The sequence below is a fragment of the Tursiops truncatus genome, chromosome 1 (assembly GCF_011762595.2).
Source record: "Tursiops truncatus isolate mTurTru1 chromosome 1, mTurTru1.mat.Y, whole genome shotgun sequence".
Taxonomy (NCBI): Eukaryota; Metazoa; Chordata; class Mammalia; order Artiodactyla; family Delphinidae; genus Tursiops; species Tursiops truncatus.
Window position 1 is genome coordinate 67,617,633 of NC_047034.1, and position 24,589 is coordinate 67,642,221.

The 24,589-nt window shown below is 45.5% G+C and overlaps 2 protein-coding genes across 2 annotated transcripts in view; one reads left to right on the plus strand and one right to left on the minus strand.

Annotated features, from left to right (window-relative positions):
* Positions 1 to 127: 127 nt before the first annotated feature.
* MPZ (myelin protein zero) lies at positions 128 to 8,116 on the plus strand. The gene is made up of 6 exons (XM_004314126.4): positions 128 to 3,252; positions 5,582 to 5,748; positions 5,957 to 6,170; positions 6,413 to 6,548; positions 6,706 to 6,766; positions 6,868 to 8,116. Exons 1-6 carry the CDS (start codon positions 2,835 to 2,837, stop codon positions 6,967 to 6,969), a joined length of 1,098 nt encoding a protein of 365 aa, XP_004314174.4. The 5' UTR covers positions 128 to 2,834; the 3' UTR covers positions 6,970 to 8,116.
* Positions 8,117 to 9,982: 1,866 nt separating this feature from the next.
* Positions 9,983 to 24,589, minus strand: part of PCP4L1 (Purkinje cell protein 4 like 1) — a 29,873-nt gene continuing 15,266 nt past the window's right edge. Inside the window, exons 2-3 of the mRNA XM_033848004.2 lie at positions 19,429 to 19,483; positions 9,983 to 18,811 (exon numbers count right to left, since the gene is read on the minus strand). Coding sequence (XP_033703895.1) covers positions 18,669 to 18,811; positions 19,429 to 19,483 — 198 coding nt within the window. The 3' untranslated portion in view covers positions 9,983 to 18,668. The remainder of the gene's footprint in view (positions 18,812 to 19,428; positions 19,484 to 24,589) is intronic.

Below are 24,589 nucleotides of genomic sequence, written 5' to 3' on the forward strand. Positions count from 1 at the left end.
AGGATTGGGAGGCTCTCCGGATCAGCCCTAGTTCCGACTCTTCGCATATCTTCTGTGCGCAGTTAGTCTCTGACCCCTCCTCTCTCAGCTGACTTCTAAAAAGTGGTAAGTTTTCCGCAGAACTGCCGCTGGGTCAAATTCTGCAGTCTACGTTTTACCTTTTTGTTTTCAGAGGTGCTTCACAGGTAGCACCTCTAAAAACACTCATTTTGTTTAGCACCACAAAGCAGAGGGCTTGCCCAGATTCTTCACTGAGGACTTCTCAGTCTAGTTTCACGCCTTCCCCCTCCCAGGTGGGACTAAAAAGTATTATAGGGTGACTGAGACATGCAGGGAAAAAGATACTTTCGGCTTGCAGCAACATGGATGAACCAAAAGATTATCGTACTAAAGTAAGTCAGAAAGAAAAACACAAATAACATATCACATATATGTGGACTCTAAAATATGGTACAACTGAATTTATTTACAGAACAGAAACAGACATAGAAAACAAACAAACATAGTTACCAAAGGGGAAAGGAGGAGGGATAAATTAGGAGTTTGGGATTAGCAGATACAAACTACTATGTCTAAAACAGGTAACCAACAAGGTCCTACTGTATGGCACGGGGAACTATATTCAGTCTCCTGTAATGAACCATAATGGAAAAGAATATGAAAAAGAATATATATATGACTGAATCACTTTGCTGTACACCAGAAATTAACACAACTTCGTAAATCAACTATACTTCAATTAAAAAAAATTTTTTTTGTAAAGATACTTTGGGCTCCTTCCCATTCTTATGTGAACCGTCTTCACCAGTACAGAGATAGTGCACAAGTTGAGATCCGTGGGGGAGAGAACCTCTCAGAGCACCATCCGAGGATGGGGAGCGTCCTCTAACCACCTCGATTAGCTTTATGTCTCACAATTCCTGGGCTTGAGCCGCTGCATGAGCTAGATGCCCACTAACCAAAGACAACGCTCCCTTGTTCCTTGTTTCAGGGCTCTGTGGGTGACACCCACTGCCAGAAGAACCTGGGGTACGGGTGGGGGAGAACTTGCTTTGATTTATATACATAAAAACAGTTTTGAGCAATCACTTCCAGAGCACTTATAAGGGAGAAAACAAGCAAGTGGAAAGGAACGGAAAAGCGCAAAAGTTCTTGAGCCTCTTTTGAGGAGGAAGGGTGAGGAGAAGTGAAGCAGACAGCCAAAGCAACTCCTGTTCAGCAATAAAAACATATTCGTTGCATTAATATTCAGATCTTATTTATATTTAGCGCTTATGTACTTTTCCTTTCAGGACTTAAATAGCACAGATTCATTTATTTCTACATCAAATGAATATACTATTTTGCATTTCTATAATGCTGGCAAAGAAAGCACTATAATAAACTTCTGGACTGGAAGGGACCTTACAGGCTCTCCAGCCCGATTTTCTCTCCAGTGTAGGAATCTCCTCTGTAGCGCTGCTGACAGCTGATTTTCAAGAGTGTGTTCTAACACATTCGCTAATGGGTACCTCAAAAAACAAGTTTCATTTAGTAAACAATTTAGTCATTAGGAAGTTGTTACATTAAAATACAGTTTTCTGCGATTGATCTTCCAGTCATTGATCTTGCTTTGGCCCTCGGAAGCTTCACATTAACAAATCCAATGAATGCCTCTTTCACTTAGTTCTTCCAATGTTTCATGTAACGTGTTTGTCTTAAAACTCAGCTCTGACCATGTAGACACTCCCATTCCTAACCCCAAATACCATCCCAAAACCATCAGCAGAATTCTTATGATGTACAGGATTAAATCCACCCCCTTTGCTCTGTCATTTAAGGCCATCCACAAACTGGCTTCAACTTTCCTGTACAGACTCCTTTCCTCTGATGCCTGTTCAAGATCCCCCAAATTGAGTAAAAATGGAGGACACCAGATCTGCCCTGAATATTCCCAAAACTTCACAAACCTACCCACCCCCCCCCCACGCACACACACACACATACACACTTTCTTATCTCTTTGTCTTTGCTTTTGTTGTTCTATCTGCCTAGATACCCTCACTGCCAATTTCTCCTTTTCAAAATGGCATATATCCTTAAAGGTTGGTCCACATCTAATACTGCCTTCTAGACATGACTCCCTCTTCCTCTGAACTTCATTTATTAAATGAAAGTTATTGATATTTTTGTGTTTAATCTCTGTTACATAACTTAATTTTCCTAATGTAGCTCTATGTGCCCTCACTTCTACTCTCAGCACTTTGTTCATCAGTCTGCTGCATCATGGTTTATTATATTTCATTGTTAACGGGTTTGTCCTCTGATTCTCCCCTCTGCCTCCCCAAACTAAATTTTGAACTCCTTGAAGGAGGATCTTAATTTTTATTCCTCTTTCTATTACTCACATACCCACATATTCACATACTCATATATGTAGCTGGCTGGCACTCAATATAATTTTGTTGCCTTGCTTTTAACTGAAATGGACTTAAACTGCAGCGTGAGGCAGTGAAGGACTTCCTGAAAAAAAGGGAAAGATCAAGGGATTCTTCCCTGGGTATTTTCCCACGGAAAAAAAAGTTTTTTATCTGGAAAGAATCACCCAAGATGCAGAGAGATAGGAAAAAAAAAAAAAAAAGACACCCAAAGGACTTAGTCATCTCAAGAAGCCTATAATGTAGCTCACAGTAGTGAAGATAGCAGGGATATCCTGTTTTGAAAGTTCTCTGGGGGAAACCCACCTCTAACTCCTAGAGCCCTAGGGGAGCCACTCTCAGGCATGGAGGCTAGGGAGGAATCCCTTTTCATAGCCTTAGGATTCAGGTTCCTCCACCCATCTGTCCCTCAGAGAAATGTGTTTGTGTCCCTTTTTCTGTCCCTCTCCCTCACCCCCCCCCCGACATTCCAGCCTGGGGCAGGGGGAGGCCAGCAGACACAAAGCCCTCAGTGTATGGGGTGGTATGTGTCCCCCCCCACCCCTCTACCCAGAGGACACAATGCCCCTTCTGCTCCCTGTGCTCTGCCCCCCTCCTCACCACCTCTCAACTGCACATGCCAGGCTGCAATTGGCTACTGGCTCAGGACAGCCCCCTCATACCGGGACCCCGGGGGATTTTAAGCGGGTTCCAGGAACCCCCGCTCAGTTCCTTGTCCCCCACTCTCCCAACCCCGCAGACGCTCCGGGCCCTAGCCCTGCCCCAGCTATGGCTCCTGGGGCTCCCTCTTCCAACCCCAGTCCTATCCTGGCTGCGCTACTCTTCTCCTCTTTGGGTAAGTTGAGCCACCCCAGTCTGGGGGCCCCGGGGCTCAGGTTGTCTCTCAGCAACCTTCCCGCTGCCTTCGCTGCGCTCCTCACTGCAATCAAAGAAAGAGGCAGCAACAGCAGGAAGATGCTATTCTATGCAGAGAAAAAATATATATATAGTTTGGAGGGAGGCTGTAAAGGTAAAGGTATTCTGTGAAGGGAAAAGGGAAAAGAGTGTAGAGAGCTTCCCTGAGGTGGACCTGACCGGACCCGGGTTGGAAACCAGTAACATGCCCCCAAAGCAGTGGTGAAGGCCTAGTAGGAAGCAGTGTTAGAGCTTGGTAAGGAACATGTTCAGACATCTGGGTTCTGGTCCCTACTCATTCCCTAGTCGTGCAGAAGGTACCTTAACCTTAGTTTCCCTGAAGAGAAAAGTCAGGGAATGTGATCTAAGGAAGGAGCCCAAGGTTTGTGGTCCCAACTCCTCCGATCCTTTGTCTCTTGGTGCCTCAGTTTCTCTTTGTGGATCTGTTGTCCATTATGTGGGTGAACAGAGTAGAAGGGAGGTTCTGTGAGATTCTAGGGTCTTGTCTCATCTAAAGCTATCTTCCACATAAGTTGACCCGCCCCTTCCTTGCCCCACGGCAGATGTTGGGTGAGGAAGAGAAGTTCAAAGCAGGGTTATCTGAATGGATTGTTCCCTTCTCCAAACTGCCCTGAAGCCTAGTGCAGTGGGTGAGAAGTAGGGCAAATGAGGGGAGGGGAGGGAGGGCTGGTTAGAATGTCTGAGATTCTCTGTGGTCAGCTCCTTGAGTCCTAAACCTAGCAGCTAGACTCTTCTGGACTGTACTGGACTATTCAGAGGTATCCTGAGAAAATGTTAAGGATAGGGAGTTGGAGAAGGGCGTGGTGAGGGAAATGGGGAGAGGGGATCTTGGAGTATAAGAGGGAGATAAAGTTCTGTCCCACTCATAGCACCATTGAACAGAGCTGAAGGGCAGTGGTTGATATTTGAACAGGAGGAATAGAAGTTAGATCCAATGAATAACCTTCCTTGTTACATTTGGGATACCCAAGAAGGCTCGAAGGCTGAGTCCCCGGAGGTGAGTCATTGGTATTGCATGCTGAGGTGGGAGATTTGGGACTATGGACCACGGGCAGGGGTGCAGGGGGCAGTGAGGGGAGGGGAGGCATGAGCCCCCAACACTGGTCAGTGGTCAGACAATGGGTCTCTATTTATTTGATTGCTTCCTCCCTCTCCCATAGAACAAAAGGGTCTACAGTTGCCCCCAGCCAGGGCCAGCCCACACACATAATCTCCCTGGAATGGCCTTGTGTGGGTGAGTCTTGGGAGTGACACTGGGCCAAAAGGGCCAAGAGGAGGGTGAGGAGGGTCAAAGCAGAACCACAAGGGGCTCAAATGCAGAGTCATCTGAGCTTTGGGCTTGGGGGTCCTGCTCTGAATCAAGCTTCCCCTGAGAGGGATATGAGGTCCTTCCCTCCGTGCCCCCCCAACCAAGAGCAGCTGTATGGCAATCAGGGATTCAGCACTGAAGACAGCTGGGTCAGGGAAGAAGACTTACATTCTCTAGTTATCTTCAATTCTTCTGCAAGACATTTGAATTTGTTGTACTGTGAAATACTATGTAGCTGTTAAAAATAATATTGATCTGTACGCATCAAAGTGGAACACTCCCAACAGATACATATATTCTTTTTATACATATATTCTTAAGCCAAAAAAAAAGACTATAATGCAATGTATGTTAAAAAAGAAAAGAAAGCTCCACAGAAAGAAACTATTTCTTATAAGTATATGTGTATCTTTAGTTTATGTTGAGTCTGACACATAGAAAATGGTTACACATTAAACTGATAACGTTGGTAATATCTGGGAGGGGACTACAGGAAAGGAATTGGTCAAGAGAGACTTTAGCTCTCTTTATCTCTATTGCTTGAATAGTTATAAGAAGAATGCACTATGTGTTACCTGTATAATTTATAATAAGTTTTAAAAATTGTAAAGCCTGCATCTAAGGGATAGCTTAAGAATTAGATACTGATCCAAAGGGAAAGTTAGACTTGGAGACAGAATTCAACTTCTGGAAGTCCTCAGGGGAATTCTGGTACTGCTGATTTCATTTCCTCTATGAACATGCCGAAGAGCTTGAACCAACACAGCATTTCCACTCATCTATTCAATTAGGCGAGAGAGACCTGGACCGCAGAATTCGTCATTTCTGTCCCAGTCTTCGCTTTGGCCTCTGACTCAGGCTTGACTTCCTATTGCTCTCACTCCCTCTATATCCCTTTTTGGGCCCACATGTGCATCTGATTCCCCCTCTATGTTTGCAGTGCTCTCCCCAGCCCAGGCCATTGTGGTTTACACGGACAAGGAGGTCCACGGTGCTGTGGGCTCCCGGGTGACCCTGCACTGCTCCTTCTGGTCCAGTGAGTGGGTCTCAGATGACATTTCCTTCACCTGGCGCTACCAGCCAGAAGGAGGCCGTGATGCCATCTCGGTGAGTGCCTGGGGGGAATCCTGAGTTTGCGTAACAGAAAGGGTGCTTCAAAGAACCACAGAAAAGAGAACTTGGGCTAAGGAAGGGGAGTAAGTGGCAATCTTTGTCACACTGACTAGGGCTGAACCCCCTCCCCAGCATTACCCTCACCAGCCCAGAATCCCTCATCCTGAAGCTAGAAATACATGCTTCCCCTCATTCCTCATAGATCTTCCACTATGCCAAGGGACAGCCCTACATCGATGAGGTGGGGACCTTCAAAGAGCGCATTCAGTGGGTAGGGGACCCTCTCTGGAAGGATGGCTCCATTGTCATACACAACCTGGACTATAGTGACAACGGCACTTTCACCTGTGACGTCAAAAACCCACCAGACATAGTGGGCAAGACCTCTCAGGTCACGCTCTATGTCTTTGAAAAAGGTGTGAGAGGAGGTGGGATGTGGGTATGGGAGGGAGTTCAGAGAGGGGATCGGGCCTCCCTGAGAGGCTGGGGGAAGGGGCAAAATGCCGGGGCTAATGCCCCTCAGGCTCTGGGAGAGTGGGCAGAAGACAGCCTTGGTTGGGATGTCTTACAACCCAAACCGCAGGGAATAAGTGTGGGGCTAGGAACCAAAGATACTTGTCCCTGCTCATTCCGCCACTTCTTTTCCTTCCCCTTTTAGTGCCTACTAGGTACGGGGTGGTGCTGGGAGCCGTGATCGGGGGTGTTTTGGGGGGTGTTCTATTGCTGCTGCTGCTTTTCTACCTGATTCGGTACTGCTGGCTACGCAGGCAGGCGGCCCTGCAGAGGAGACTCAGGTAAGGCGCGGAGCCGACTCCCCTTCCCCAACCCACTACTCCCCATGTGGGCGGAGACTAACCCAATGGGTGGGAGGGCCAAAAGGAAAAGGAAGCCTTGACCCCTCCTTGAGGGGCTCCAACAGGGCCAAATCCATAGCACCCCCTTTCCCTGCAGTGCCATGGAGAAGGGGAAATTGCACAAGTCTGTGAAGGACTCGTCGAAGCGCGGCCGGCAGGTTAGTGGGACTTGGGGTGCCTCCAGGCAGCAGTCGGGGGCAGGATGGGAACAGTCAAGCCCCACCAGACCAGTGACTGATGCGTGCACTCCTCCCCACAGACGCCAGTGCTGTATGCCATGCTGGACCACAGCAGAAGCACCAAAGCTGCCAGTGAGAAGAAGACTAAAGGGTTGGGGGAGTCTCGCAAGGATAAGAAATAGCGGTTAGCGGGCCGGGCGGGGGGTAAGGGGTCAGGGGCGGAGGCTACCAAAGGCTCTCAGATGGTGGTCATAGAGATGGAGCTACGAAAGGATGAGCAGAGCTCGGAGCTCCGGCCTGCTGTCAAGTCCCCCAGCAGAACCAGCCTCAAGAACGCCCTCAAGAACATGATGGGCCTGGACTCAGAAAAGTGATCACCCCCTCCCCCCACCAAGGCCCTGCCAGAAAAGGGGGACCTAGGCTCCTCTATCCCCCGTCTAGGTGCTTTCCTCCTTAGCTCCCCAGCCCTTGCCCTGCCCTCACTTCCCTTTGAGATGTAAGTTTCATTCCAAAATTCATTCCCCAAGCACTTCATATTCTCCCCCACCTTCACCCCCTGGCTTTCTGGAAGCCCAGGGCTCCATCCTACACTTCACCTGCCCCAGGGACTGTGTGTTTGGTGCCCGTTCCTCTGGCGCTGAAAAGAAAGGGACCTTGCTACCCCCTGCCTCAACTCCAGGCCACCTGATATTCCCATCCCCTGCACCACCTAGCCTGTCCCTCTGACCCTCTTCTCTCTGACCCTCCCTCCCCTCCATCAGGTGGCCCAGCTGCAGACTCTGCCCTCCCAGCTAACACCCAGGTCACCCAGATCAGATTCTCCTTCAGGTTTTATTTAGGTTGTTAGTTATTTTTTATTTTTTAATCCATTCTTGTTTGTTTGTTTATCTGATCTGTGCCCATGCTCTACCCTCCCCCCATGACTGAGTACCAATGACGTCATGTGGCTTTGGCAATTCCCCACCCCCCATTAAATCCTTAATGGAGAGCCAGCCCAAGCAGAGGGCCCCCCCGATCCTCAAACCTCAGCTACAGGAATGGTGCCCCCTGACCACTTTGGAGCACTGTTCTGGGACTCAAGGTCACAGGAAAGGAGAGGGAGAGACAAAGGATCTTCATAGGTGAGGGGGCTGAGGAGGGGACAAATGAGCCTTAAGAAATAGCTTTTAAATAACCAAAGAAAAAGCAGGAAAAACAAATGGGAAACAGGGGGGAAACGGAAGAGGCTGCAATCCACAGGGGATTCTTAGGATTTTTCTACATTCTGTATATTTCTTCTCAAACCCCCAAATCTCCTTAAATGTTTAATAAACACTGACATTTCCAGAAGCTGTTGCCTCCATCTCCAATTTCCTCATTCTTCTGGGAATAATCCCTGCCCCTTATCCCATCCCCAACCTCTCACCTTCCCCAAACCCTCTCCTCCCCAACTCCTTCTTCTCCCTAACCGGTTTCAGTTGTTAAGAATTTGATTTCATGGCATGGGTTACATAGTATTATGGAAAGAACTCTGAAATAGGCTCATAAGACACATTCATACATTCAACAAATATTCAGTGAGTTTGTACTATAGTACACAGGGTTCGTACTATGTGCTAAACTGTGTGTCAGGCTCTGCGTTTACATGGGTTATAACAGATTCCCTCTTCACCAAGAGCTATGTTTTTAAAATACCCCAGCCACTCACAAGCTGACCCAGGGCTAGTCACTTGGCTTAGGTAAGCCTGTTTCTGCATTTGTAAACAACTGAGATAATGATACCTGCCCTACTGAATTCCCAGGATTCTTGTAAGAATCACATGATTCCATCCTGTGTATGGAAACCTTTGTAAACTATAAATTGATATACAACTAAGATATTGAGGATCAGTCCTTTAAAGATGTTTCTCAATCTTGCCTAAAGGATTACACTTTACAAACTAGCACTAATCTCATTCACCCCTACAAACTCATGCACACACAACTTTGTTTTGTTGGTGCCTTTTAGGTATGATATTAATAGCTCATTAGCTGGTTTGTTGGTATGCTAATGGTACACCATTAATATCCTGGAATTCTTAAATAATTATGGAAAAACATATATATCTTTTTCCCTTGGCGGTTACTGATAGCAAAAAACCCAAGATTCTCACAAGTCAATTCTTCACCTTGTTAAGAGGTTAAAGATAAGATTTTTAACAGCAGCTTTGCCGAAACCCAGAGTGCTTCCATTTATTTCAAGGGCTGTCTTCCACTTCTCTGAAAAGAAAAATTAACCCAAATTCATGTTAATAGAAAAGCTAATAGATTCCATTAGGTAAATACAAATGAAAACTACAATGAGATACCACCTCATCATACCCATTAGGATAGCTGCTATCAAAAACAAAGTGTTGACAAGGGTGTGGAGAAGTTGGAACCCTTGTGCACTGTTGGTGGGAATGTAAAATGGTACAGCCCCTGTGGAAAGTATGGAGGTTCCTCAAAAAAATTAAATACAAAATTACCATATGGTACAGCAGTTCCATTTCTGGGAATATATCCCAAAAAAATTAAAATCAGGGTCTTGAAAATATATTAGTACACTCATGTTCATAGCAGCATTATTCACAATAGCTGATATGTGGAAGCAACCCAAAGGTCCCTGGACAATTGATGACTGGATAAGAAAATGTGGTATATCTATACATACAATGGTGTATTATTCAGCTGTAAAAAGAAAGAAAATTGTAACATGTGCTACAACATGAATGAACTGAGAACATTACGCTAAGTGAAATAAGCCAGGCATAAAAAGACAAATACTTTGATTCCACTTATATGAGGTACTTAGAGTAGTCACAATCATAGAGACAGAATGTAGAATGGTGGTTGCCAGCCGCTGGGGAAATGGGAGAATGGGCAGTTATTGTTTAATTGGGATAGAGTCTCAGTTTTACAAGATGAAGAGTTACGGAGATGGATAATGGTGATGTTGCAAAACATTATGAATGTACTTAATACCACTGAACTATACATTTAAAAATGGTTGAGAGGTAAATTTTATGTTAATTGTATTTTACCACATTTTTTTAAATTGGAAAATAGAAGCTAATAGAGTCTATATAGCTTTTTCAGGGTGGGAGAGGAAGCTGAGTCACAACTCAATGAAGTTGGGAATATCTAAGCTAAAGAGTCTTTATCAGTAGACCAGAATACGGAGCCCAGAAATGCAAATAAGTGTGGGAACATATTTTATTATAAAAATAACATTCTAGTTCAGTGGTAAATTAATGGATTATTTAACAAAAGGTATTGGTGCAATTGACATATGTATAGAAGAAAACAAGGTAAGATCTTTATCTCATGCCATATATAAAAATAAAATCTAAATATTAAGAAATAAAATACAAGTATCTGAAGGAAATAAGCATATTCATTTAATCCTCAAATGGAAAAGGCCTTTAAACAAGACAGGAAGTCCAGAAATCTTAAAGGAAGTACATAAAATCTTGAACCTCTTTAATGGCAGAATATATTATAAATGAAACCAAAAGACACTTGGTAATTGTGGAGAAAAATACAACACAAATGAAATATCTTCCTACACATAACAATTAAATATCTCCCTTATTCGCATCTTCAACTACTGTCCCAGTTCTCTGCTCCCCTCTATAGCAAAACTTCTTGAACAAGTCTAGGGCACTATCTCCTACCTCCCATTCTCCCTTCAACACACTGTCCCCATCCCTCTACTGAAACTGCTCCTGTCCAAGGGCATTAATGATGTCCATTTCGCCAGATTCGATGGTCATTTTTCAGTCCTCCTCACCCTTTCAGCAGCATTTAACATTAATGGCCACTTCCTCTTTCTGATAACACTTTATCTCTTGGCTTCCTTGAAACACGCTAATGGTTTTTCTCCCACGTATTTGAAAACTGCATGACTTTTTTTTTTTTTTTTTTGAGGTACGCGGGCCTCTCACTGTTGTGGCCTCTCCCGTTGCGGAGCACAGGCTCCGGACGCGCAGGCTCAGCGGCCACGGCTCACGGGCCCAGCCGTTCCGTGGCATGTGGGACCTTCCCGGACCGGGGCACGAACCCGTGTCCCCTGCATCGGCAGGCGGACTCTCAACCACTGCGCCACCAGGGAAGCTCTGCATGACTTTTTTAAAGTAGAGATTGAAATAACCAGGAAGACATCTTTTGTTCGTCCCACACGAAGCGTGTTTGTTTATTTAAATTAAGGCTACATTTGAGCGTCACAGGGCAACAATCATCTTGAACTGAATATAGTTTTTTCCCTCTAGATAGGGCCTGAATTCTCACTACTCTCATTTCCTTACCTGCCCAACCACCCTTAACATGAATTTGCTGCTCTGCCTTAAAACATCTAAGAAATTGGACAAATATTTATGTGTGGGAGTGAAGTTGGAGAAGGGAGGTAAAGTCAGACTACAACACAGAGCTTTTCACATTTCCTCAAACAGGCCACCAGTCGTCATGTCCATCTCTGGCTATATTAGCTACTTCTTAAACCCAGAGTTCCACTGAATTTTTTGTTACCTAAAGATTAAATTGTGAAGTTCACTTCCAACAACTAGTATAATAACATAAAAATGGGAAGAAAGGGAGAGATGAATAAAATGGTTAACTTAGACAAATACATATCTAAAACAAGCAAACAGAAAATATGCCAAGTTACCACAGTCCTCATTTCTGTAATTGGTCAAGAAGCCATAATTAATATCTATGAACTGCTTCAACTACTCATTCCATATTTCCTATGTCTTCAGCCAGAACTTCAGATAGTCAGGGTTCTTTACCTGGTAGAGTGATCCAAACTTCCATTTCTGACTCAAGGTCTGTCCTGTCTTTTTTTTTTTTTTTTTTTTGGTTGCTATGTTAACATTTACTCTTAGGCAAGGAAGTACTAAGTGATGCCCCAGAGAATCTCCTGGGTTCCAGAAATAGCTCTCCTTGCTCCCATTGTGTAGCAGCATCCCAACTTCCCCTAGGTCATCAGGATATATCACACCAGCCAGCCAAGTAATCATTTTTTTTTTGCCTCTTGGTTCAGTGATGTATAGAGCCCAAAATGACCAGGTGGCAGTCTCCTCTTCTAATTCAATGGAACCATTGTGTCTAATGGTAGAAGCATTCTCCTTTTGTAGACTAAGTCCTCCAAACCAGTAGAGCTCAAAGTTGCCAGGAGAAACAAAAATTCTGTGAGTTGGTTATTAGGTGTCATAGTGAAAAAGCCACCCGCACTTTTACCCCTTGACTCTGGAACCCTTGTATTCAGGTCATAGAGGAGAAAACACCATGTAATGGTCTCTGATTCAAAGCATATATTGCATCCTGTAAGCCAGAACTTCATTCTTTCAGGGTACTGTCTCCCAATTGCTGCTGTGAATCTTCAGTAAACCATTCCACGTTTCAAATAAGCTTCTGCTTTCAGATGATGGGGTACATGGTAAGACCACTTAATTCCATGAGCACAAGCCCGTTACTAAACTTCCTTTGCTATGAAATAAGCTCCTTGATTAGACATAGTACTATGGGGAATGCCATAACTATGAATAGGCATTCTGTGAATTCCCCCAGTGTTGGTGCTGGCAGGAGCATTATGAGCAAAGAAGGCAAATTCATGTCCAAAACGTCTATTCCAGTGAAGACAAATCTATGCCCCCTCCATGATGAAAGAAATCCAATGTAATTAACTTGACATCAAGTGTCTGGCTGGTCCCCCCAGGGAGTAGTACATATTAGGGACTCAGTGTTGGTCTCTGCTGTTGACATATTAGGCACTCAGTTATGGAGTCATCTAGAAGATTTGTTTGTTTGTTTGTTTAAAGCATTTTAAAATTTTATTTATTTATTTATGGCTGCGTTGGGTCTTCGTTGCTGAGCGCAGGCTTTCTCTAGTTGCGGCGAGCGGGGGCTACTCTTCCTTGCGGTGCGCGGGTTTCTCATTGCGGTGGCTTCTCTTGTTGCGGAGCACGGGCTCTAGGCGCGCGGGCTCAGTAGTTGTGGCACTCGGGCTTAGTTGCTCCGCAGCACGTGGGCTCTTCCCGGACCAGGGCTCAAACCCGTGTCCCCTGCACTGGCAGGTGGATTCTTAACCACTGCGCCACCAGGGAAGTCCCTCTTTGCTTATTCCAAAAGAAAGAAAAATTAGGAATGGTCTAAAGAAGGAACTCACCCCTGTTTTTGGCAACCTAAAACACGGATCAAACCAGTCCTGCTTTAATTCCTGTTGAAGCTCTCTGTGACCTGGGACAAATCACGTGACTGTGGAAGCTTGAGTTTTGTTAAGTTGATATCTATCCTATGGTGCACTTAAAAGAAGAAATTGAGAATATATGTGAACCATGTCACTAAGTACTTGGCGTAGAGTAGAAGCCCCATCCACGTTAGTTCCTAGTCATCCTCTTCCTCCCTTTTTTTCCTCTGTTCAGTTGAAGCAAGTGGGGAACCTCTCCCCCAATACACATTCAGGCAGGAGGGCCTAACTTGCCCACAGGTCAGATCTCCATCTACTACTGTCTGCTTCACAATTCAGACATCATCACAACACAGACATGACCCTTTTGTCTTGCAAAGGCTTTTCTTTGTAGGCATTAAGTGTGGCTTCCAGCTGAGTCCCCATTGTTTATCCTGTGGTCCCTCTCTGAGTGTCCAGCTCATGGTAAAGACTTACAGCTTGGCAGTAAGGTTTGGGGGCCTCTTTTAGAGAAAAAAGGGGTGGAGGCAGGGGAAAGATGAATTCCTGAATCTTCAGGCTAGTGCTGGGCATGGCTTTCCAAAAGCTTAGAGCAACAGTTCCCAAAGCCCTCAGACACAGTGCCCGTTTTACTATCCAGGAATGATATTCATATGTAATATAAACTATAAACATAATTTCAAAAAGTAAATATAGTACTCTAACCATATATTATAAAGGTGAAATAAAAGATTAATTTATAATAAAATTGTCTGTATTTTAATATGTAATGTTCAGGCATAACTACACTGGAAGCATAAAACATAGTAGAGACTTGAACCTACACGTAGAATCACTGTAAATACAACAGCAACAAATGCAAACTGATAGGGGCATACGTATCAGTGACTCAAATACCATAAGCAGTATTGTCATCAATGACGTGGATTTCTGAAACGGTAAGCAACTCATGATAAAGTTCTGAACAAAACACATTATAAGTTCCTTCAATCTACACGTTAGTTGCATTTGTGAAAATCCAGTGTTTAAAATGGTGCAAAAAGTACTTTGTGTTCATATGTAAAATGAAGTTGGGCTCCAGGTACCCTCAGGTTGTAACAGGTTTTTCACATTAATGCACAATGGTATTTTTAAAAGACATGAGGGATGTGGGACAATTTTATTTTGTGCAGCACTATTCTGGTCACTGCAGTATGGTTAGCATCTTTCACCCCTGAATGCTCAATACCAGGAAAACCTCCCTCATCCCCACCCCACCCCCCTACATATCATGACAACCAAAAAAATACCCCCATGGACTTCCAAAACATCCCCTAGAGGGCAGTACATCCTCCTGTTGAGAACTGGCTTGGGGAATCAGTGAGACCTGGAGCCCTCCCAGGAGTTAGAGAAGGCTTTGGTTTCATTTCATGATGCCCGCATCTCTTCACCGTTATACCCTAATGTGAGTCTGTTGACCCTGCTTCCTTTTCTGGGCATGCGTATCAGCCCTACCCGCCAAGTTCTGTGCCCCATTTCTCTAGCCATTTCACTTCAAACCACCTTTAATTCCAGAGGGCCTGCCCCATGTTCCTTGGAGCACCAGGGGAGGCAGCTGGATGCGATCAAGCCACTGATAGAATTCTGGGAGGAGTCTAGCAGTACAATCAGGTAAAGCCAGAGCTGGTGGTCCCCTAGAAATATGGGGGACCACAGAGGGTCTAGGTCTTACTTGTGTGGGCCATGAGGGACCAAGTAGATATGCCTGGGCTCAGCTAAGGGAAGCTTGGCCCTCTCTGCCCTCTAAACTAGGCTGAACGACGTCCTCGACAACAAAGCTCTCTACTCTTCAGTCATCCAGTCCCTTATCAAGGTGGTACAAAGAGCACAGATGCTGGAGGCAGACTACCTGAGCTCTGATACTAACTCACCTATTCACTTGCTTTGGGAAGGTTATTTAATCTCTCTGTGTCTCAGTTTCTTCATATGTAAAATGGAAATAATATGTCGTAGGGTTGTAAGAATTAAATGAGTTTACATATGTAAAACGGCTTGGAACGTGGCCTGGCACACAGTACTTTACAAATCTAGATATTACCATTGTCATCACCATTCATGCGCTGCAGGTAGCATAAGCCTAGGGAGTTACCCCAACTTGGGAGATGAACATGATGAAATCTATGTCAACAGAACATTATGTACAGGTAATACTCAAGTGATCTAGGGGATATGACCCTCTTGCTTTATTCTTGAAGATCTAGGTGATTAGGGAATAAGAAAGGCCTATTAGTAGTAGCAGTAGTGTTATACCAAGGGGAGACTAGAATCCTGAGAGCAGGAGGGAGAGCGGTCAATGCCACCCTAACCCAATGGCTGGAGGAGGGAAGAAGTCAGGGAGGGAATGAAGAAGCCTCTGCTGAAGCCTTGGGAACAGGCTGACTTTCTGAACATCCGTGGATTGTGAGTTTCTGCCTTTGCAGATCTGGACAGGGCTACCAGCCAAACAACCAGAACAGTAGGCACCAGTGATGTCCGTCTTAACAAACCACCGGACCCACAAAGCCTCAGTTTTCAGAGGCACAGACAGCAGAGGATTAAAAGTGGAAGACAGCAGCTCACTGGAGAGTGATTCCAGTGAGAACTTGTTCTCAGGGATGAGTACGGCCCCTGCTCAAAGAAGCTGCCAGGAGTCACTCCAGCTGAAAACAACTCCAGAAATAAGGGAAACACAGCAAGGGTAGACAGAGAGAGGCAGAGGTGGACAGGAAGGGAAGCTCCCAAAAAGGACATTAGGACAGGGGTTAAGTGTAAGAGTAGAAGATGGAAGAGATCAAAGTGGAAAAAGATGGCTCTATATTGGGGCAAGTTCAAGGAGAGGTCAAGAGCCCTACCCAGCAATGACACCAAGTCCCTGAAAGTAGGTTGTCCAGGGAAGCAGGATCCTTGTCCTTTTAGCCGCCTGAATTTCTCCCAAGACTTTCACCTCCAAGTTTGGGCTTTGGGAACATATTTCAAAGTATCTCCCGCTCAGATCTCCAGACCTCTTTCACTTTTGACGAGACTCTACTCCCAGCTCTGCCACTCCTACACAGAGAAAAAAGTACCAAAAGAGTTAACAGTGATATAGATGTGACAACTGCATTTGCTTTCTTCCTCGACTGTTTCTAATGCGTGTGTCTTCTGCTAAACCACTTATTATGAGAGTATTCACCGATCCCTCAAAGACCTGTGGTTTTTGCTCCACAGAACAAAGCACTCGGGAATAATTTCTCAGTGATCAGTACTCAAGGATCGTGTCTCTGGCAGAGAGACAGAATGCTAGGGCCCCAAGGAGGAGTTACAGATAGGCCAGAGAGGAAAGGCTCAATCTGAGTGCCCTATGGTAGAAGTAAGTAGCCTGGGCAGAGAGAAACCAGCTTTCAGAACTTTTACTGAGAACTACTACTGGTCCAGCAAAAGATGCCTAAACCTTTCTTTCCAGTTCAAACTATCTTTCCCAAAGCAACAGACTATGTTTTTGCTACCATGCACTTTCTTTAAAATACACATGAGAACAAGAATAATAGCCTGGAGCTAGTAGTAGTGAAGGGGAAAAAAATCATGCTCCAGACCAGTGTGGCAAAAAACAAATCAGCAGGTATCCTCCAAGCAGCAGAGTCTATAGGAGACGGCTGGTGACAGAGAATGCCACTATTGCCCTAGCACCAGCCAACTCTCAAAAGCTCATATCACCAGGAATAGGAAGTACCTGTTTTACTTTAGTGTTAATAGGGGCAGACCAAGGTGCAGTACAGTTAATCCCCATCTTGTGTCCACGGAACCAGAGAACAGGGAATCCTCCTTTTCTACCAGGACATACTGGACACACACCTAGTGTGGCAATGAGGTTATCCTGTTATTTGCCCCTGAGTCCAGGACTAAAAGCCACCATCATTACTATACTGCACTCAGAACAGATTTCAAATGTAAAATTTCCTTCTCGTCTCTGGCAACAGGAGAAGAGGGCCTTCCCATGAATTACTGTTTAATCCTCCTGATAGTCTATAGCCATGGCTTGTTAGGCATGGACGAACTTTGTAATATAGGTTGCTTCCAGGGATATAGTTCCTTGCTTCCTATTCAGAGCTGCTGCATGGTTCCAGCTTCTGTATTCTTAAATCAGTACTAAGAAGTGAGGAGAATGGGGGAGAGAGAGCGTTCCTTGTTCGACCTTCAAGCATTTGGCTTCTGGTTTCAATGTATAGAAATCATTTCTCAGCAATGTAAGCCATCATTTTATTCATGGTTTAAAATCTTCAGCGTGACAGTGGTGCTCTCTATTGACCCAGAGTCATCTGCCTCTTCTCCTGTTTGATAAAACAGTGGGAGGGGAGGAGGGTCGTGGGAGGAAGACAAAGCAGGAGGGACAGCTAACACAGGTCACTCGGGGAGAGGGAGGAAGGGAAGATGGGGTTTGTTTTCAGAGGCAGATCCACCAAGCGTGTGCTCGCTGGAAGGGGAAAGGGAAGGAGATGAGCGCCCTTGTAGGGGAGCATCGGGGGTGGAAATAGCAGCAGGTAGAGACAATGTGGGTGGTGAATCAAGGTGAGGACGAGGTCAGGGAAGGAAGGTAGGAGAGGGCTTCGGTCTGTGCTAGTTTCCTGAGCCATCATGTAATCCGCGCAGTTGCTCTACCACCCTCCCTGAGGCCAGCTCAAGCTTATATTCATATTCCTCCCAAGAAAAAACAGAAGGAGAGGTCAAAGGCCCCACTTGAGGATTTTGTTTATTGTTTTCATAATTATTAAACATGCTAAAATCACATAGAGTGGCTGTTCCACTTCTGCTCTGACTCCACCGTGGGGCAGGTGGGAACTACAAGGGTCACTTGGTTTTTGTGGCCTCTGGGGGTGGCTAGGCATGAGGGGTTAGAGGTAGGCAGGTTAACAAAGCCCCAGGAATCCTTCATATGGTACACCTTTACCAGCAGTAACTTGTGTCCTTAGAGATCTCCTCCTCCTTCACTTTTCTTTTCTTCCCAAATCAACTGGCGATTTCCTTCCCAAATCTTCCCATTTCCCTGCCTGCGGCCCCTTGAACCTCTTCCACTTCTGCCCCTTACGGTTCTAGACTAGACGATGAAGGAAACTTGCCCTTGTCTCTACCAGTCCCAGTCGGCCTTCCTTGGAACTAATCTACTGAGCATGCACTAACATGGGAGCAGTTTGATTTAGGTCTGCCCAGGGGAAAGGGAGGCTCCAGTCCCCACTGTGGCTTAGCTCATAGGAGGGAAGTTGAGGTCCTGATGAGAAGGATGTGAAGGTAAAAAATGCTACCTGAAGTGTGAATGCTGTAACCAGTGGAACATATGCCCCACCCTCGGGCACCCTACTCTGAAGGCTTTTCCCTCCCTCCCACATCGTCAGGGGTCCCTCTCTCAACCTCAAATCCTCTTGCTCTTCAGCCTCATAGAGCAGGCACAGGTACTGGTCAAGAAGCTGTATCCCAAGGAGAAAACGTTTCACCCTTAAGCAAGTGGCTGCCTGTTGAATTCTTCATCTTCCCTGTGTTCCTTGTGCCTCTGCGGCTGCGATGGCTTGAGAGGCCAGAGAAAATAATGTATAAGTGTTGAACTTGCCTCAACGAGAAGCTTGAGGGACAAGGAGACAAAGATACATGGGAGTCAGAGCTGTGGAGAAGGGGAGGGAAGGGAGCAAGGTGAAGGGTAAGGCTGGTTATTCAGGAACTGGAATCCTTTTTCTTTTTCTGGAATCGCCGGAACTTGCCCTGAATAGCAAGGGCAGCCTTCTCTGTTTCTGGTGCCGTCAGATCAATGTCAATCTCCTCCTCCTCCTCAGCCTTCTTGGCATTGCCAGCTCTCCCTGCAGATAGTTGAGAGATTCATTAATGAGTAAACCTGAATTGCCCCAGCCCCTTTCCCAGGCCCCAAATACAGTGGTTAAAGTCCACTTTCTACTGGACTCTGTGAGGTTCCCCAATCTTTGCTAGGACCCGGAATGCCTGATGACTCTCCCAGAAGCTTGAGTCAGGGTACCTAGGCTGAGAATTAGTTATAGTAGGTACTCAGAAGCTTTGCAACTCTTGAACCAAGATGACAAATGTCTTCTATCACCACTTATTCCTAAATCCTACAGTTCAGAGTCCCACGGCACACTCACTTTCCCCTGTTTTCCCTAAAGTTCTGATTGAGACAGGGGCTGGGATCATTTGATGAGTTTCTTCCTATCACTGTACCTGTTTCCAAGCATTCCAGAGCCAGTTTCTAAAATCAAAGCGTAAATTCTAGTAGGTTTACTTCTTAGGAAAAAGTGGAAGGAAGTTTATAGATATAGTAGTCCTAACCTAGTGCTTTGTTTCACTTATCACATTCTTATTCCTGTTACATCTGACTTTAGGAGCTTCCAGGCTTCCAGCCCTACTTGTCTTCATGTCCCTATATTTACCTGCCCTACAAACTGCTTAGCCCACCCCCACTCACCCTTTTCCTCTGGGCCAGCTGCCTGGTTGGTTGCTGGGGATGTTTTGGTGTTAAGCTGGAAAAGAAAAATCAGAATATTAGATATTCACAGAAGTATTAAGGTGCCATCCCCGTAGACTCACCATCATCATTTTCAAGCCCTCCTACTACCAGGTCCATCCCTTAGTCTTTTTTTTTTTTTTTTTTTTCGGTATGCGGGCCTCTCACTGCTGTGGCCTCTCCTGTTGCGGAGCACAGGCTCCGGACGCACAGGCTCAGTGGCCATGGCTCACGGGCCCAGCCGCTCCGCGGCATGTGGGATCTTCCCGGACCGGGGCACAAACCCGCGTCCCCTGCATCGGCAGGCGGACTCTCAACCACTGCGCCACCAGGGAAGCCCCATCCCTTAGTCTTTTGAAGAAGTGGGTCTTGAGATCAGAGAGAGGGAGAAGAGTCATCAAAATTTGTTCAACAAGTATTGATTGGTGCTAGGGAAATTGTAGAGGACAAAACAGAAAAAACCCTGCCCTCATGGAGTTTACATTCTAGGATATAGATAGACAAATGAATAAAAAAATTATTATTATGTTAAGTGGTGATAAGTGCTATAGAGAAAAGACAGGGAAGGGAGGTAGTGACTGCCAGGTGGGAATGGAGAAATACAGTTTTATACAGAGTGGTCAGGAAAAGCCTCTCTGAAAGGTGGTATCTGAGCCAAGAGCTGAAGGAGATAAGGGAGTAAGGGCTGTAGGTGGTGGGCAAGAGCTCTCAAGGGCCCTGGGGTGGAAGTGTGACTAGCGTGTTTGAGCAATAGCATGAGTCCAACGTAGCTGGAGTGAACGACAGTTGGAGATGAGATCAGAGATAACTGGGAGTTGGGGCAGACTCCGTCGGACCTTGGGAGTCTTTTTAAGCCTTGGGAGTCTTTTTAAGGAGCTTGACTTTTATCGTAAGGGTGATGAGAAGCCATTAGAGACCTTCAATTGGCACATAAGGGGCATTAGGGAGGAAGCTGAAAAATCTGTTAGGCAATTATTGCAGAAAACTAGACAGGAGATAATGGTTGCTTGGATCAAAAAGGTGTCAGTGGAGGTGGTGAGAAGTGATCTGATTCTAGGTATACAATTGTCCCTCAGATTCCGCAGGAGATTTGTTCCAGGACCCACAAGGATACCAAAATCCACAGACGCTCAAATACCTTATATAAAATGGCATTTATTTGTATATTGGCAAGTATTTGCATATAACCTATGCACACACTCCCACATACTTCAAATCTCTAGATTACTTATAATGCCTAATACGATGTAAAGGCTATGTAAATAGTTGTCAATACAATGTAAATGCTATGCAAATAGTTGCTGGCTTGCAGCAAATTCAAGTTTTGCTTTTTGAAACTGTCTGAAATTTAAAAAATTATATACTTTCAATCTTTGGTTCGTTGAATCCACGGATGCAGAACCCTCAGACACAGAGGGCCAACTGTATTTTCAAGCTACGACTATTGGTTAAATGGCATAGTGACACAACTCAAGGATAGCTCCAAAGTTTTGGGGCTGAGGAAATGAAAAAAAAATGAATTGCCATTTCCTGAAATGAAGAAGACAGCAGGAGCAGCAGGTATTAGGGAAAGGATCAGAAGCTTGTTTTTGGACAAGTTTGAGATTGCCTACCTAGTTATCCAGGAGGAGTTTTTTTTTTTTTTTTTTTTTTTACATCTTTATTGGAGTATAATTGCTTTACAATGTTGTGTTAGTTTCTGCTGTATAACAAAGTGAACCAGCTCTACGTATACATATATCCCCATATCCCCTCCCTCTTGAGCCTCCTGCCCACCCTCCCTATCCCACCCCTTCTAGGAGGTCACAAAGCACTTGATCTCCTTGTGATATGCAGCTGCTTCCTACTAGCTATTTTACATTTGGTAGTGTATATATGTCAATGCTACTCTCTCATTTTGTCTCAGCCTCCCCACCCCGTACCCCCTGGCCCCCGGCCCCCCACCATCCTCAAGTCCACTGTCTACCAGGAGGAGATGTTGTTATAAGCTGTTGGATATTCAAGATGAGTTAAAGAGAAGACTCTTGCCTAGAGATATAAATTAGACAGTTATTAAGATGTGGTTGGCATTTAAGCCATGAGACTGGGTGAGATCACCAAGGGAGTGAGTTCAGATAAAGAGGAGAAAAGGGGCAAATCCTGGGGCATTCCGGTGATTAGAGGTTGTAGAAATGCGGAGAAATCAATAAGAGAAGTTGAGAAGAAGCCAGGAGAAAAGTCAAGAGATTATAGTACTTTAGAAGCCATATGAAGAAACTATTTCAAGGAGACAAGAGTGATTAATTGTGTCAAATTCTGCAGGTAAGGGACTTCCCTGGTGGTCCAGTGGTTAACAATCCGGCTTGCAATGCAGGGGATGCCCGTTTGATCCCTGGTCAGGGAACTAAGATCTCACATGCCATGGGGCAACTAAGCCCGCGCACCACAACCGCTGAGCCCGCGCGCCACAACTACTGAAGCCCGCACGCCCAGAGCCCATGCTCCGCAACAAGAGAAGCCACTGCAGTGAGAAGCCCGAGCACCACAACAAAGAGTAGCCCCCACTCACCGCAACTAGAGAAAGCCAGCCTGCAACAACGAAGACCCAACGCAGCCAAAAATTAAAAAAAAAAATAAAGTAAAACCAGTCAAGATATTATCCCTATCTTCCAGGCTGAGTGAGGAGACAAGACAAGTATCCAAATAATACTTCCTGAGCATTTATTATGGCCAAACCGTATCCCATTTAATCCTCTGAAATCTCTGAGATGTCATCCTATTTTATAGTTGAGGAAACAGGCTTAGAGATGTTAAAGATCTTGCCCAAGGGCTTCCCTGGTGGCGCAGTGGTTGAGAGTCCGCCTGCCGATGCAGAGGACACGGGTTCGTGCCCCGGTCCGGGAAGATCCCACATGCCGCGGAGCGGCTGGGCCCATGAGCCATGGCCGCTGAGCCTGCACGTCCGGAGCCTGTGCTCTGCAACGGGAGAGGCCACAGCGGTGAGAGGCCCGCGTACCGCAAAAAAAAAAAAAAAAAAAAAAGGATCTTGCCCAAGGTCAAGCCACACTACTAGAAAACAGTGGAACTGGCTTTGGGACCGAGGCAGACCAACTCCACACTCTTAGCCACTGTGCTATGTCCACAAGATCGAATACTGTCGCATTTTGACACAAATATGCTAATATAGTCACAATTACTGAATCTAGCTGGAAAAGATATGGATGTGCATTGAACAACTCTTTCAACTCTGATAAATTTTTCTAACAGAAAGTTAGGGGGAAATAAGAAGAAAATAATAATTTAAAGTAAAATAAAAATTATTAAGATAAAAAACGCTGGGGGCTTCCCTGGTGGTGCAGTGGTTGGGAATACGCCTGCCAATACAGGGGACACGGGTTTGATCCCTGGTCCAGGAAGATCCCACATGCCACGGAGCAACTAAGCCCGTGCGCCACAACTACTCAGCCTATGCTCTAGAGTCTGCGAGCCACAACTACTGAAGCCTGCACACCTTAGAGCCCGTGCTCCACAACAAGAGAAGCCAGGGCAATGAGAAGCCTGTGCACCGCAATGAAGAGTAGCCCCCGCTCACCACAACTAGAGAAAGCCCATGCGCAGCAACGAAGACCCAGTGCAGCCAAAAATAATTAAATTTACAAATAAAAGTTGATATGGTCCAATTTTTGTAAAATATATTGATTGCTTATGTATGTATATGTACATTTTTATTTAAAAATCTGAAAGAACATGCACAAGGGTGTTCCCCAAACCCTATGGAATTCCTGCTAGTCTCCCTTTGACCAAAAAAAAAAAGTTTCCATTAGAGGAAGGGTTGTTCCTGAGACTCTTGGGAGACGGGCCACTCATTACTCTTTCTTTTCCCATGATCTTCCTGTAGTCTATATATATATATTTGGCACATGATCAATGTAATGACCCAGTAGTTAGCTAGGTGACGCTTTCCACACTGGCACGCTGTCATCACAAGAGGTCTGTCCACACTGCAAAAGCATGAGATACATGGGGTGTTTAGTAATAGGATAATAGTCAATAGTCCTGACAAGAGGGTCACGGGTCAAGAGGCAAATTCTATAGTCCTATGATCTCTGACTTCAAACTCTCCTTTTTTTATTGCCAGCAAATCCCTGAATCTGATCCTTGCTTTAACCATTATCCCTCTCTCTCTCTAAGCCTCTTCCCTTAATCCACCAATTCTTTTCTTTCATCCCTCCCCTTTGGAGGAAAATCTGGACCCCAGTTCTAAAAATCTCCCCTCGAGTAACTGCCCCTTCCTCTGCCTTCCTTCTCATATCAGCTAACCTTGAGAATCCTCGAAGCAGGAATATTTGCCAGGGCTGAACCACACCCGCCACTCCTTTCCCTCCGCCCTGCCAGCTGTCACCTTCCTGAGTCTCTCCTGAGATCACTGACCCTGGAATGGAGCCATGGCTCAGCTGCTATCTAGCCACCCAGGGGTTCTCAGCTCCGTTTGGCTGAACTTTATGAGCGGTCACTATGGAGACTAGAAAAGGGTTCTGTAAAGGAGAAGAAAACCCCTATTACTCACAATGCCCCTTGAAATCTCTCTCACACCCTCTGCTAAAAAGTAATATGCTGGGGCTTCAACCTGCCCCTCCTCCCTGTACCCTCTCCAGCCAGTTCTCAAATAGCTACTCTGAACACTATGGATTTCTGGATTTAGTGGTTAGTGATTTGCTGAGGTGGGAGGTGGGGGCAGTTAGATCACAGGTTGTTAGCTCCCACCCTCTACGTCATACTCAGCCCTTTCCTGGTCCCTGGTCTCTGCCCCAAGCCTCCTGTGTATCTTCCAGAAACTCAGCAATTTTAGATGAATCAAGGTCCTCTGGGGCATCCATCTGACAGCCATCAGATTAACCATATTTCTGGTAAACCAAGGAGGCATGGAGGTCCACTCTGGATGAACCAGAAACCACATGTGCTGTAAGAGTGTCTCTTACAAAAATTCACAACTCCAGAGGATCAGTGCTCACCCACAAGAGCTGTGACAGGTGAGCATTTCTCAGCCGCTCTCTCAGCCTCTCATTCTAGCCAGGTATGGATTACTGGAAACTCTCAGGTGCTCTTCTACTTCTTTCAATACTGAGTTCTTCTGACCAGAAAT

Bases quoted from the DNA above. Each gene is read 5' to 3' on its own strand.
- MPZ (XM_004314126.4), top strand. From the start codon at position 2,835: ATGTGTTTGTGTCCCTTTTTCTGTCCCTCTCCCTCACCCCCCCCCCGA. The intron at 5,749-5,956 runs GTGAGTGCCTGG...CATTCCTCATAG, and splicing joins GAGGCCGTGATGCCATCTCG to ATCTTCCACTATGCCAAGGG. The intron at 6,767-6,867 runs GTTAGTGGGACT...TCCTCCCCACAG, and splicing joins CGTCGAAGCGCGGCCGGCAG to ACGCCAGTGCTGTATGCCAT.